Genomic DNA, 15,765 nt, shown 5'->3' with positions numbered 1-15,765 from the left:
GACAAGAGGACTGAATTTAAGTCACTAAATCCATGAGGAACTATGTGTTACAAACTGTTGATGTGTGGGAAAGGCCATTAATAAAAGGCACAGATAAAGGAAACATCTGTGGGGTAAATAATTTAATGATAGATGAACATAGAGCTCAGTGCAAAGAGAGCCACATGTCTGCATCTATCTGTACAAACCTCAGCTGACCTCAGCAGTTTGTTTGTTTTTTGCCTCATTAGTAACAACAACAGGATAAAAGACTGAAGGACTTACTGCGATTGTTACGACTGTTCTGTCTGCAAACGCCGTCATCACGACTTTCTGTAAGATGTTCTCCTGCAAGACAGAAAGACGAAACAGAGAATAGAAACCATATCGTCAGGTGAGGAAGTGGTGAGCTGCTGTAAACGTGATCCAAAGTAGAGCGAGGCTAAAATGGGGCTGTCGCGATGCAAACTGCTTTGCAACCCACCTCCAGTCCAGTTATATGTATTTCAAGCTGTTTATGATGTCATGTCTCTCTTTACTGATGCCTTAGAAATAACCTGTTTTAACTAAAATTCATTCATTCATTCATTCATTTTCTTTGCTTGCTTTGTTCATTTTTTGCTTCCTTCTCTAGTATTTTTGGGACAACTGGGGTTACATAAGTAAAATGAAACTGGCTGACGATAACATTTAATTACTATCCCACAAATATATCTCTATTAAGGAAAAAGCTTCTGTACATGATTGCACGAGATGCCATGAATAAGCACACACCGTAGCCATGTCTATAGATGCTGTGGCTTCATCCATGATGAAGATGCTGCTCTTTCTGACGAAAGCTCTAGCCAAACAGAAGAGCTGCCGCTGCCCAACGCTGAAGTTCTCTCCTCCTTCTGTCACGACAGCGTCTAAACACAAACACATCGATCAAGTACTCGACTTCAAAACCGACTTTTGGTGCAATAAGCTGCATTCTTTCTCGAGTTAAGTTTGCGCACCTAGTCCTCCAGGCAAAGCTTTCACCATGTTCTTGAGCTGAGCGATCTCTAGGGCCTCCCACAGTCGATCGTCAGTGCACATCTTCTCCGGATCAAGATTAAACCTGCAACAAGTAAACATCATTAACACAAAAAAAGCATATTTCTACCTCTCATGGACTGACCATAGATTTAATACACCACCTGCAGAGGCTGATAAAGACAGTGATGGACCCAAGACCAACAAAGACATCACAAATCACGAATGTGAACTGTTTCAGCAACTTTTACTGTCTTTTTTAGTCTTGGGCAGCCAGGAAGGAAAGTGAGTCCTTTAAATGAATAAAAATGCCAAAAACACATCGAATGACTGATCAGCACAACACTTGCACTTTATGCACTTTTGCTGCCATTTCTATAGAGAGTCTAATGTCATGAAAAGAAGAAAAAGAAGAAGAAACATTCGGGAACATGAATGGCTTGCTTGCTGGGCTAAGCTTTGCTTAATCCCTGTTGTGTTTAAATGAATTATATTTAATCTTATTTCATAGTGAGGACAACTGGCAGAAACTGATCCAAAGAATTCAGCCTCGGTCCAGTCAGTCTTTTGCCCAAATTACATCCAACATCATCCTCTTCTTTGGATGTTTCTGCCTTCTTTTCTGTTCTCTGTCAGGATGATCCCACACTGCTTGGGGATCTGGGAAGGCCGATCCATGACTGATAGTGTTCCACTGTGTGTTTTTCTATCCAGGTATTATTTTACCGCATTAAGAGTGTGTTTGGGATCGCTGTCACACTGAAAAAATAAAGCTTTTGCCAATCAGATGCTCCCAACACCACTGACCTGTAGTCGTGTTTCTTACAGATAATCCTTTCAGAAACTGCTCATCTGCTGCTTGACCTTCTAGTTCTTCTTCTGTCCCCAAATGTTTGAAAGACACATAGCACACCATGCCAAGATGAGAAAAATATCTATAAAAATATTTTATAGATTCAACTAAAGAAATGGCGCACGCGATGTGTTTTAGTGACAGGCTGTTAGTAACAAAGTGCCTAAACATAAATGTAAATTGGTTCTTTGCTAAGTTGTCTGGTATGTGTAGACACAGCACTGGTTCATCCCTTCAGTTAGGTGTCTTTTATGTTTCAATGACTAATTGTTCAGTCCAAAAAACCCCAAAATGTTTCTCTGAAAATGATCAGGTACAAGGACTGGATTCAAAATGAGTAAAAAAGCAGCCAATGGCTAAAGAAAATCTTTGGAAGACCTTCAGAAACACAATTTGTTATGTACATTCAGCTTCACCTTCCGCATTTTAATATCTTGCATGAATATACGGATGCACAAGCTGCCATAATGTTCCATATAACTCTCAAATGATCTTTTAGTCTTGCAGTAGACAGATCACATGTGTGTGCATTTTAAAATGTGATGAACAAAATGTGCATTTGGTGGACGCTACAGCTGATGGATCATTTCTTGGCTGCACTCTGAGCACAAAATATTCCAATTATCTAAACAGGACGAAGCAAAAATATTACTGACCTTTTCTAGATAGATGGAAAATGGAAATTTAACTTAAGACCCACTTAGTTAAATATGCCAAACAAGCAAAAGACGTCCTTGGATGACATCAGTGTTGTCAAAAGACCACAAAAGAAGTCATCCTTTTATGTCTAAATCTGGCTGAAAAGGATTTTTTTTCAGGCTGCTCATTACTTGGAGTAAATCTAATGTCAGCCATTCAGCAATAGCATAATGAGCAGTTTTCTGTTGATTATAACACCAAAAAATGATAAACTGGTACAGCAATCAAGCTGAAAACTGAGTTAAATTTGGCTCTAAAGTGAAGGTTAGTACTCGTCTACTCTTCATACTGCTTGTTTAAAAAAATTCAAAAACATCTTCATATTTTTATACATTCGATTGACAGCCACATAAATCATAAGTCAAGTTGACACTGTTGACACAAGTTGAATTGTCAGGCGCATGTCTTCATCAGGTTTTTGCAGAGTGGGCTGCAAGTTTGGAAGTTCGGGCCAAACAGGAAAAAGAAAGCAAACAAAGCGGTTTTAAATGATCATTGTTAAGATAAATAGAAGTCAAAGGCACTGAGTTCTAATGTTAAATAAGGAGAGATGAGGAGAGAAGGAGAAAATGGTAAAAAAGAAATAATTAAAAAGAAAGCTGTTCTGTTTATCCTTGTTTTGTGAGATGTTTATACTTAAATCTATGTTTATGAGCTTAATGCTCATAAACATAGATTTAAATAATGACATCGGCACATGTACAAGCAATCCCTGTGGGCCAAAAGCTCAATTTCAGGCATCTGTTTTTACTCTTGTCTCTGTATGCTGTTTTAGAGAGCTGACATCCCTAACATGGTCATCTTGGACATGGAAGCCACGCCCACCTCCTGGTTAAACCTTCTGCTTAAGAGGGGCAGCCAATAAAAAAGTTGCTGGGGTAAACTGAGGAACATAGGAACTAAAATCGCTCATTTCAGACCGAAAATGAACTGACAGCCAATAGAAGATTATTATTTGAAAATGTGAATCTAGTAGAGTCCTACAACAAAAATAAGGAGCGTGTAGATAAACAGAATAGGTCCTGTTTGCATTTAAGAAGGTTAAAGGGTTAATATAACAATTAATTCCATGTTTGTTTTAAAACTGTGGCATTTCAAATAATTATAAATAATGCATTCATTACTACTTCTGTGTGTGTGTGTGTGTGTGTGTGTGTGTGTGTGTGTGTGTGTGTGTGTGTGTGTGTGTGTGTGTGAGAGCTGAACTGTGTGAGAGCATCTATGATAACAGTGTGAAGCAGTCACTGCCGACCATTCACCTCAGGCTTACATTCACATAAACAAGAGCTGCTGAAAATGCCAAAACACAGACACACACTCACCGTCTCCCACTTTCACATACAATTATCTGGAGCAGCATATCTGTCCAAACAAACAGCACATGCACTTTGTCTTTTATAACAAACAGAGTAACTTTATCATCTGGTAACACAAACACACAGAGGCTGCGAGTGTGTACGCACAAAACGGCGCTGAGTCCTTCATCTCTCCAGCGACCTCCTCGGTACGTGACGTCTGTGACAAAAGTCAGATTAGGTCCTGGCCAGAGTTCCCACTGCGTTCTCAACCGCTAACCCCACAGCTGGGACTTTGTGTCGTCATGTGACAAACATCTTTCGGGACAGAACTCAGACTACGATTTGGCAAAGAGGGGTTTTTTTTTCTCTCTTTCTGGTTAAGAGTTCACAATGAGGCGAGTCCGGGTTTTCCAAATCTGACCGTGGTTAATCAAGCAGCGTGACACTCAGCTATGGAGGCTTAAAAGAGCCAGTGCTCTGACGACATGTTTAGATTCTGGTCCACTAACGTTTGTGGCAAACATCAGTGTTTCTGCATCAGACGAGAACAGGACACCTCCTAAACTGTCTGTGTAGATTTTTTTTTTAGTTTTTCAACTGTAATTTCAAGCCAGACAAACTCCTTCCACTGTTTCTGGTATCAATTTTCATCATCACAGTTTCTAAGAGTTGGACAAACATACCAGACGCGATATGCACTTGCTCTTGTGCATCTGCCGTGCATGCTGGATCAAATCTAGTGTGTCAAAACAGCCTGACTTAATTTCATCCTGGGCAAGTGGAGGCATGTGCACAGAGGTATATCTGGTGAGTGGAGCAGGTGCTGAGCCAAGGTTGTGTGGAAAAAACACAAATTCCTGACAGCACAATGGAGTGCACCACGGTTCGGTTGTTTCCAGTAAAAGTTCTCCCTCAAACTCTGGATGTTCCAGTTGACTTTACTGTGATGTCAAGCGTTCTGGTTTTTTAAACGGCAGGGCGATAGCCAGCAGTCACACGGTCCGATCTGCGGTAAACAGCAGAGCACACGGCTCACCTGGTCATAACTGGACTCCTAGGAACAAATTTGCAGGAAGCCATTTGGACGTAGACAAGAAATTTAAAGATTTGAATCTGGTATTTTTCTTTTATGGGCTGATTGAGGAAACTTTTTGATCATATCTAACGTTTCCCAAAATTATTCATCTAAATGCCCCCACATTAACAGGTTTATAGGAACAAGCAAGTATTAACCACAAACCCACAAAAAAACCACAAAAGACTACAGCGAGTACAAACAATGGACCATCATGGTCCCCGTGTAGTCTAGGTGTGGACCTGCCTCTCTGCTAGTGTATGAAATGAAGTGGTGGGTGTGGCTTCTAGAAGTCCTGGCCTGGCACACCTGCTACTCATCACCAATCAACGTCATATTTAAGCTGGGTCTCGAGCCTTGGGTGATGCCTGACTGTTCTCCCCCAGTACAGTTAGGATTGCTGAGGCTGTTTGTGCTGATCGTGCCTACTTTGCTCATACTCACTGTTTGATCTTCTCTCTGAGCTAGAAGCCAGACACCTGAAAGGCAAGTCAGACCCCCACCAAGCCCACCCAATTAAGTGTATTCATGTTTTGTTCTTTGAAAACTGAAGAGGAGAGGTGCTAATTTCGAGAGACAAACAGTTCGAATCCCTGCCCTAAAAAACAGGATTACTTACCTGACGTTCCTTATATTCCAGATGGAATTTATCACAGCTGGAATTAGCTGAAGACTGTTTAGTTTTTAACCCTTTGACTGTGTCATGTGCTTGAGTCCTGAGTGTGAACCCTAACATCCAGGACTAAAAAGCAAAGCCAACATAAAAATGTCTTAAATCTGGATTTTTTTTTATGGCCACAAGGGGGCGACTTTTGTGGCTGCCAAGAGGTTTGCACAGCTCTAAATCGGCTGACAGATTCCCAGATATTTCTCCCCAGATGCCACATTGGAGGTGGTCCTGAAGGTCATACACTCACTATTAATCATGTGGTTCATCACATGTGTGCTATTGATGTCAAGGAGTAAGTGGGGTTGGATTACCTGGGAAGAGATCTCAAGACTAGTGTTGCTGCTGCTGTTCAACAATAGATGTTCGCAGTGGACATAGATGGCCTCCTTTACTTGTCTCTGACACCATCTGTCTAGTCTGTCCAATATGTGAGTGCTGGCAGCCTCAAAAGAGTGACAATTTATCTTTTACATGCAGGTGCACAGCTTAGTCTCGTCCCAGTGGGGTTGGCTCTCCTAAATTGTGCCGTGCATTTGTGGAGTGTTGGTTTGGTTTCTGCATTTGGTTTGTCGAGTTTCTGTTTGGGTGATTAGTCCTTGTGATAAACCATTTCTGATGTGCATCGCAACATCAGTTTTTTGTGTATATAAGAAACTTTTTAGAGAACCAAACAACAGTCAAAGTTTCTGTTCACCTTTAGCAGATAACTACTGGTTCAAATCTTGGAGATTTGAATTAAAGCTCTGTAAACAAATCTTATTCAGATTTTGTTGATGTTAACCTTTGCTGTTACCTCTCTTTACCTTTTAGGTAACCGATTTGGAAGTACGGACCACAGAGAGCACAAATTATAGTTCTGATTGGTAACACAAGAATAAAATTATAAACAGCAATCTCTGGGAAGGAAAACATGGCGAGGAACCAGATCCTAAGGCTTTACATAATAAGTCTTCAAAAAGACTTTTTAAAAAAGGATATAGTCAAGTTCTCTGTAGGCATGTTAATCACGAGTGTTTACCTTATTGATCCACTAAATAAGACAGGGTCCTGGAGGATGATCGAGAGTCGAGACCTGAGAGTCTGTAGAGGAAGCTTACAGATGTCAATCCCATCTATGATGATCTTTCCTGCAAATAAGCAAAACACTGTGTTCACATTCCAGGTAGTTTTACAGCCACCAACACTCCTCTCATAACAGAAAAATAACAGTTAAATTATCCAGTACAGCTTTCTTCTGAACTTTCTATATCTACAGCTCATGAAGTTCATTTATAGTGGCACTTGAGGCGTCCTGTTCTCACTGCGACCTTCTCCTGAATACTACCAAAAAACACCCATTCTGCATCAGCTGCAGGAATAGAGTTCAAGCTGCTTTTCCTTCTGTTTAATCTGGAAATCTCACGGCTGCATTATAAGACAAATCACCAAAGCTTGGTGACATCACACCAGCAGGTGTGATGTCACTTTTCCCATGGGCCTCTCACCAGGAGGATGACATCAGCCAGTATAAACTAACTGTTAAGCATCAGTTCACTTAATCAAGTACAATTTATTTTAATCTTTATTTATATTTTTGGCAGCCAGAGTTGGCACCTCGTTTTATGCCACAGTGAAATATAGATGCATTTTGCTAATCAACTAATAGTTAATAACTCATGTTTACCCATCGGCTCAAACATTGTAGTTTCTGTCTTACAAAAATGACATAATTAAAAATCAGTAGACCAGCTGATGTCTCTTACTCAATATTTTATGTTAAAGATGCACTATGGAAAAACGTTGCTGCACAACCGCAGCACGGAAAAATGATTGGGATGTTTACAGTGAATGTGCAACGTTGTTGCTTTGAAATGGCTGTTGAGGTCTGCAGCCATCAGTCAGTTACCATCTTTAAACTGACTTGGCTGCATCAAGGCGGTGATAAAGCAGTAATAAATCAGTCAGTGTGCCATCAGTTCCCCATCAGCGTGCAAGCAAATCAAGTCAAGTTAGCAATCTGTGATAAATCATCAAAAATTGCAAACCTGTTGCTGTCGACGTAAACAGAAATTCAACTGAACTACAAACAACCAGAGTTGGGTCAGAACCTCATAGATTGGAAATTTCTTTGCATATGGTGACGTAGTTGTGGTAAGCTGGAGATTTTAATTGCAAAATGACACAGGTGCTCAGAAACCTTGTTTTTATAAAGGAACATAACCAGAATGGAAACCAGCTGAGTCCCCGATTGCAGAGAAACGTGTCACGGAGGATTTGCACTCATCAGCACAAACTTGTATAGGTTTGCTTTAATTAAACCACCTTTTCTCCTAAAGCTCTTTCATGTGGACACGATGAACGACCCTGAACAAATGTTTTTGTTCAGCTGAACACAATGTTTTATTTTCAGGGTGATGAAATCAAGAATGTTCTGTACAGCTCACTCAGAAGAGCAATCACCAGGAAGGTGCTCTGCTTTTATTTCACTGCTTTATAAGGAAATGTTGCTGACACAATGGTCTTAAATTTACAGTTAAATGAACTGTCTTCCCAGCTGTGTGTGTGAGTGCATGGAAAAAGTGACTGTGTAATCTCACCCCTGTCTGAATAATCTGTCTAGGAGCAGCCGTCATCAGCCAGAGTGAAAACAGAGTGGTACGATTACGACTTGCTTTCAAAATGCAGTAACTAAAACAGACGGCTTTAGGACTTTATTTCTGCCCTCTTGAAGGAACATGTCTAGAGCCTGGAAACGAGTGCAGGAGAATGGGTCGAGCCTTTTTGTTATGTCCTTATGCTAGTTCTTTGATACAAGAGTGTACTTCAGGTTCTCTTAGAGTAAAACAAGGCACGCGAAGAACAAAAAGGCCTTCAGATTTGCACTTAGCAGGACTCGCACGAGTGTTTAAAAAGAGCTGAATAAATATTTCCTCCAACATATACATAGTACTGCAGTAGTGGCTGATGACTGAACACCTTTTAAAGGAATAATTTACAATAAGAAGTGCTTTAGTTCTAACAAAACACACTGCAATATCTATCGTCATTTTGTCTCTGGGACTCAGTCACCTTAAATACTTTTATTACTGCTCACTCTGACAGATCATTTATAGCATATTGGATTTATAAAAGTAACTCTATTAAGCTTGTTCAAGTCGTATTTGGGTCTATAAATATCATGGACAGCTTGAATCCACATAACAAGCATCTCAGATTCAGGAGGAGCAATCCAGCTTCGGTTCTAGTTGTGGAACAGTGGAACAGCTCTTTACTGTCAGGAAACTTCTGGAGCAGTCATGAAGTTTGACAGTCTAGTCTACATGTGTCTGGTATACTCCTGCAGTACTGTGTACCACAGTGTTGTTACGAGCCATCAGGTCATATAACCAAAATCATGTCTCCTTCCTCTCTCCCACACAAAGTCAAGCATGCTTTTTGGTATCTGGTATTGGTGCTGGTATTCACCAGGGTTTCCCTTGGTCCCCGATCCTACCTGTGATATTCAGGACACTGTTAGTATCAGCTTGGAGCCCATTGTGTTCTCAGAACTGCCTTAATTTCTCGTGGCACAAATTCAACCAGGTGCTGCATTCCTCAGAGCTGCTACAGATTTATCAGCTGCTCATCCATAATGTGAATCTCCTGTTTCTCCACATCCCAGAGGTGGCTACTGGACTGAGATCTGGTCACTGTGAAGGCCATTAGAGTACAACTGATTTCAGCTTTGTGACCTGGGGCATTATCCTACTGAAGCAGCAACAATACTCAGGTGGGCTGTGGTGTTTAAATGCCATTCACTTGGTACTAAGAAACCCCCACACCATTACACCACCAGCAGCCTAAACCATCAATACAGGACAAGACAGAGCCACACTTTCATGCCATTTACACCCATTTTGATCCTATCATCTGAATGTCACAGCAGACAACTTTGTTCCAATCTTGTGTTGTCCAGTTTTTGCACAAATTGTGTAAAGTGTAGCTTCAAAGACTGATTACCAACATGTTAGAATCAATCTCAGACACGGAGCAATACATCTCTTTGCAGCAGGGTTCTCCACTCATCTGCTTACCAGTTGGCTGTATTCTGGATATTTTCCCATATAAGAAGCAAAGCTGGAGAGGCAGCAGTGACATCACTATCTGTGGAAGAAGTCCTGTTTCAGATCTATGAGGTTCTGACTGGAGCCTGAATCTAAGTAGTGAATGTGACTTTCTGTTTACATAGACAGCAACAGATTTTCCCTCATTTCTAAAAGTCGATTTATTCTGACAAAGAAACTCCATGAAAGTGCCAATTTGAAATCAGTCTGACTCAGTCTGACGAGTGGTTACAGACCTGATCTTCATCTTCAAAGACAACAAGATCTAGATCAATTCTAGCGAGAAATAAAAGATACTCCACACTTCTGCATCCTAAAGAAAGTGTTGCATTATTTATTCTAAGTGGGACCACAGTGTACAAAATAAACATAAAAAACTGAGCAGCTGAGAGCAAAATCTCTTTTATGCAATCACCGAAGCTGCCCCTGCTGGCCATTAGGAAGACTGCAAGATTCAGAGGCAACGGCTTCTTTTCTGAGACTAAATCCATCTTTTATAAACAGTCTCACAACAGCTTTCCATCAACCAAAGAAGAAAAAGAAATAAAGAAAGAAGGGCAGAAGGGGATGTGGAAATCATGAATCCACTCAAAACCTCACGAAAAAGTAATTAAATCTCACATAATAGTTTAATTTTACTCTTGAAAGTCTGTAAACCCTCCTGTCAGGAACATCTTTTGAAGGGCAAGTTTTTTATTTTGTAAGTGACTTAGAGGAAACTGGAAACCAAAAACGGGGACCATAACAGCGTGATTGTTTTTGCCTTTTGGGTCAAGTAGAACCTTGGGTCAAGAGCTACTCACAGAAACAACCCCGAGGGAAATCTTTCCGCAAAGTTTCCAAACAGAACACGATTATCTTAATGAGACATAAACATACCGAACCAGAGAAAAACAGGGAGGCTCCAGGGACAGGAAGCAAAGCTTGAAGATGAAAGAAGTGGAAAAAAACAACGTGCTCTCTCCTTGTGAGGAGAGCTAACAGCATGACAGGAGACTCACCCTCAAAAATATCCACCATGTTGAAAAAAGCCAACGACAGAGAAGACTTCCCGCTGCCTGTGCGGCCACAGATCCCCACCTGAGGAGAGAAAAACCAATAAGCTTCACTACGCTTGATGCTGCTGTGAGACATCAGACACCTGTGTGATAACAGGGTAGCAGCTACATGCTGTGCGTGGATGGAGCTTGGTGACCAAGTGTCATTTTACAGTTTATTAGAGGCATGTGGCTGTGAGTTCAAAGAAAGCTCCAGCAACATCACACTCCACACTTTAAAACAAAGTTCACCTTAGGAAAGGATCAGCGAGGCTACATAGGTCTGAATTACTAAGCACTCCAAAGCACATTTAATTATGTCCTTATAGGTATCCTACTGTACTGGAGGTGCGTTTTTATGTAACACAACCATTTGGATACGTAAGCACGTCTACTCTGAATAAAATACATGCCAAGCGTAGACTGTGTATAGAAGATGGATGTAGCAACTGCAAAATATTACCCACGGATTTTTGCACTCTGGTTTTTAAAACCTCTGTGTTTGGGGCTAGTTCGATTTTTATTTCATAGGCACATGTAGCCGTAGTTCAGAGGGAAGAGTGCTAAGCTAGTTAGCCAGTTCCATACATAAACTCTCAGGGTACAATGTACAGCAACGCATGTTTGCCTGTTATTCCTGAGAAACAGTAACAGGAGAATTTTACTTTGCACAGGAAAGTATGTGGTAATTTACTTAGTTTGCAACATGAACTAGATGTAGTTCACTAACCAAGCTTACTAATGTTTTAATAATAATAATAATAATAATAATAATAATAGATTGCATTTATATAGCGCTTTTCTAGGCACCCAAAGCGCTTTACAATTCCACTATTCATTCACTCTCACATTCACACACTGGTGGAGGCAGCTACAGCTGCCCTGGGGCAGACTGACAGAAGCGAGGCTGCCATATTGCACCACTGGCCCCTCTGGCCAGCACCAGTAGGCGGCAGGGTGAAGTGTCTTGCCCAAGGACACAACGACCAGGACAGAGAGAGCAGGGGGATCGAACCGGCAAACCTCCGGTTACAGATGAGCTTCGCAACCCCCTGAGCCATGATTGCCCCATTTTGTCTGTTTCTTACTCTAAAAAAAATCACAACTCAAATAGGTGTAACACGGACTCTCTCCACTTTTGGAGTTTTGGAGGAGGTGCTCAGAGTCTAACAACAGACTTTGAGGAAAATGAAAAGGAGTTGCTTTCCAACCAAGAATCATTCAGGGGTTTTAAACTGCTCTGGTCCTTCCAGTCATTACTGTGAGTAAATATTCTCTACCCCCTGAACTTCCCATTGGGCCTCTTGGGAAAATTTTCTCCTGTCTGTATGACACTGCTTTTTCATTGCAGTGTTAAGTGAGGCCCACGGTTCCTTGCAAACCTCTGTGACTCACTGCTCCTGTAGACATAACTTAAGAAAAGGTATGCTGCATAACATGGTCATGTACGCCAGTGTCAGACCTCTGAGTGAAGAAGAACTCTGTAAAGTCCCTGTGGGCTGTCTTATATTAAGGGACAGGCACTTACAAATTGATGAAAATAAAATTGTATTGATGGTAGACTTAATGGGAGCTTTGCCTCCACACATCCAGCATTAACTGACTTTATTAACTTTAGGAAATCTAGTTCCACCATCCTACCAGGTGAAAACTCCTGAATGATTGAATGATTCCATTCTTCTCACAGAATCAGTATTTACCTTCTGGCCTGGTTTGATGTATGCGTTTACGTGTTTGAGCACCGGTTTGAGCATTGGGTCGTAGCGCACACACAGGCCCTGGATCTTTATCTCACCGTCCTGGGGCCAGTTCTCAGGGACCTGAGAGGCATCTGTAGGGAGAGACACAGAAGGTGGTTTATTCCTCTCTTTTTTTAAAACCTTAATTCTTACTCACTCTCAGACCCTTCAGACCAGAAAACAGCTCTTGAAGTTTAAGAACACCACAACAAAAAGCAGACCTCTTACAGCTGCTACTGTCTATGTTACAGTCCTGGATGGTGTAGACAGGAGCTATAGACCATGTCATAACACCACAGATAGGAGACTTTGCCCATAGATGGGACTGGGTGTGCTCAGGATGGTATGGGTGAAAGCCAGTGGACCTTTTACTGAAATTCTGATTATATGCCACAGGATTTTACTGCTAAGTATCCTGCAGTTTTTGAACGATTCAGACTCTATCCAGTACTCTATCTGATAATGACACTAATTTTTGCCTCAAGTTGTAGCTTTTTGAGGCTTCAGAACTCAGTTGGCATCAGTCTCTGTAAGCATTGGTAAACTATAACAATTCCTTTAAAACTCGATTTGTGTTTGTTTCTTTGGATAAGGTTTCTGTTATTGTTAGTATGTAGTTTTCTTTTCACACAGTTGTTGGCAATTTCCTATTTTATCCATTGTCTATGGTTTATTTTCCAGATTTCAGTTCTTAGCTTCAGTTACTGTTGACTTTAGGATTGTGTGTAGTTCCCCTTTGTGTTTCCATTCTGTTCCTTTTTCTGTCTCATCTATTTTTCTTCCTTATATCTGTCTAGTTTCTTTAGTTTCTTTAGTTACTTCCTGTCTTTACTTTGAAAGTTCAGTTTTCCCTTGTGAGGAGTGTTTCGTCCTTTCTCTACACTCACAGATTCATTGATTGTCTTCAACTGTGTTTTGGTTCCCGCCTGTTTCCTCTTTCAGAAAGCACTTATGATGCTTTCACACCTGCTGTGTTTAGTCCATTTAAATTGAATTCTAGTTATTTTTCCTCGATGGTGCAGTTCATTTGTGCAGATGTGAACACAGTAATCGCACTCAGGTGTAAAACAACCCCACTAAGATCCTTTGTAGGAAGGATCTTAGTGGGGTTGGTGAAAAACCAATCATCTATGATGTAAACGTGATCCGACCTCGATCTGAACCAACTAAGAGGTGCACACTGCAGGTCTAAGCTAAAAAAACAAACAAACTTCCCTTTGCCTCGTATGCTTTGAATTCTGGGATGTGGAAAGGTAGTATAAATGTGCAAAAGTCAGTATGGACTAGCAACTAGGTGAAATGAATGTGAATTCTCGATGTTCTCCAATAATCCTGATCATAGCACCTTATTCCCATATTTACTTTTGTTGCCCACGTCTGCACATCTGGCCAATAAGCGGACTGAACATTCTCAAAGTTCACTTGAATTTTTTCTCTGCATGAAAAACAAACAAAATAAGCTATAAATTTATAAACTCATCGACTGATTCAGACAAGACTGAATGAACTGCAGGTATGAAATTGCCCTTAGGTGTAGAAGAAAGTGTTACAGAAGGACCAGTCCATTTACCGTACCTTCAGCTTGGGTTTCTCTGTGTTTTCTAAAGAAGTATTCCTACTGTTTCCTGGATGCTTTGCTCTCTGCTAATTCTTACATTATAGAACTTTGTTATTTAATCAGCCTCAGATGCTCATCTTATGTTCAGTTTTTGCATTTGCATTTGAGTCCACAACCCTGAACACACAGTGGTTCATGACAGGAACACGATCCCTGGGCAGAGATGTGTATAATCACCCGCAGAGGGCAATCACAGCCAGAGTGACTGCGCCTCAGGTTTTGTTTTTTGTTCTTTTACACGTCTTTGCTATAATATTGTAGCCAAATTTCATTTGCTTATTTACAACTGATTATTAATTCATTTTGATCACTTTTGCACATGTTTGTTACAATTCTTTCCTCCCTGGTGTTTTTATGCTCCGTTATTTAGCCTCTGTCTCTTTCACATCTCATTTTGTTGTTGGTGCTACATATGCACTAAAACAGGGGCAAGCTGACTTTTTGGGCCATGGCTGCGTGTTCCAGTAGTGCTACTAATGCACTGAGGAAAAGGTCAAGAGGCTCTGGGGGGCTAACAGCTAACCTCTGTATTCCAACATGCTCACAATTAATATGGTAGCATGTTACAGTTTAGAAGATGTAGTTCTGATCAAGTTTACTTTGCTGTGTTAGCGTGCTGTTTGTTTTGGTCATAAACCAAGGGGACTGTTTTAACTGAAACAAAAAGATGAAGAAAAAAAACGCTCTCCATCCTGAGTTACAGTAAACAATAAAACCGCTGCTGGGCAATTATTCATATTTTAATATCAGTTATGATTTTGGCCTCCAACAGTCAACTAAAGAAAATAAAGAAAATATTTGCGTGTTAGCAGTCCTATGAGATGCTACAAAAAAGCTGAGTCTGCGTCTTGCATTGATCATATTACTGCACTGAAAGGTAAGGATTTCATAGTCCTGCTTTTAGCTTACTCCTCCTTTATCCTCCTTTATCAGTTTGCTGGAAGCTTCCATGATGTCAGTGAGGACTTTGGTTTTGTGGGTCATTTACTGTAAGAAAAAGACTTCAGTGGAAAACTCAATCAGATGGATGATGCTCATATGAGAGACAGAGAGACAGAGAGCCAGTTCTTAACTGGACTTTCCTTTGTTTCAGTTTTTTTTTTGTTTAAATTTGAGATAAAGTATTTTCTCGTTCCATCGTGCCTCCTTTTTTATCCCTTCACTTTCTATCCATTCATCAAGCTCAGGAATTGTTTTTGTTATGTTTCCCAAAATACTGTAGCTGCTCTGCCTCGGAGAAATGTTCTTTGGCTGACCAGCGAAACATTTTCCCGTTTTGTACAACATGTAAAATAGTTTGGTTGGGTTTGGTTAGGTTTAATTTTGGCCTGGCTAGGCATTAGTACTCTCAGTGGTACTATGCTATTGATTGATTAAATAATGAAGTGTTCATGTTTTGTCATCTCTTCAACTGGGAAAAAAAGATGCCAGCAGCTTTTGCATTTCGCCATAGAAACAGTCCATAAACCCAAACACACAACTTCTGGAGTCATAAGCAAAAAAGATAAAACTATGAAAAAGGTTTTACACACATACACTCACTGAACACAGTGAACCTACTCACATCACATGCATACTGTACAGTCACAGTCCACTCCATTCCCTTGGCAAACAACCATACATAGATGTGTGTGTGTGTGTGTGTGTGTGTGTGTGTGTGTGTGTGTGTGTGTGTGTGTGTGTGTGTGTGTGTGTGTG

General features: G+C 40.7%; 1 protein-coding gene across 7 annotated transcripts in view; it reads right to left on the bottom strand.

The window, feature by feature from the left end:
- abcc9 (ATP-binding cassette, sub-family C (CFTR/MRP), member 9) overlaps window positions 1-15,765 on the bottom strand; it is a 73,842-nt gene that overhangs the window by 6,377 nt on the left and 51,700 nt on the right. For all 7 annotated transcript variants that reach the window (XR_001290603.1, XR_001290602.1, XR_001290605.1 and 4 more), the window contains 6 exons: window positions 12,411-12,541; window positions 10,675-10,753; window positions 6,610-6,718; window positions 978-1,081; window positions 754-887; window positions 265-327 (listed from right to left, as the gene is read on the bottom strand). Coding sequence is in view for 2 of the 7 variants with exons in the window: in XM_013915355.1 (XP_013770809.1) it covers window positions 265-327; window positions 754-887; window positions 978-1,081; window positions 6,610-6,718; window positions 10,675-10,753; window positions 12,411-12,541 (620 nt within the window). In the remaining 5 variants the exon portion in view is untranslated. The remainder of the gene's footprint in view (window positions 1-264; window positions 328-753; window positions 888-977; window positions 1,082-6,609; window positions 6,719-10,674; window positions 10,754-12,410; window positions 12,542-15,765) is intronic.

The sequence above is a fragment of the Pundamilia nyererei genome, unplaced genomic scaffold, assembly GCF_000239375.1.
Source record: "Pundamilia nyererei isolate P.nyererei 1_Seehausen unplaced genomic scaffold, PunNye1.0 scaffold00291, whole genome shotgun sequence".
Lineage (NCBI taxonomy): Eukaryota > Metazoa > Chordata > Actinopteri > Cichliformes > Cichlidae > Pundamilia > Pundamilia nyererei.
This window is presented reverse-complemented; position numbering and strand designations above follow the sequence as displayed.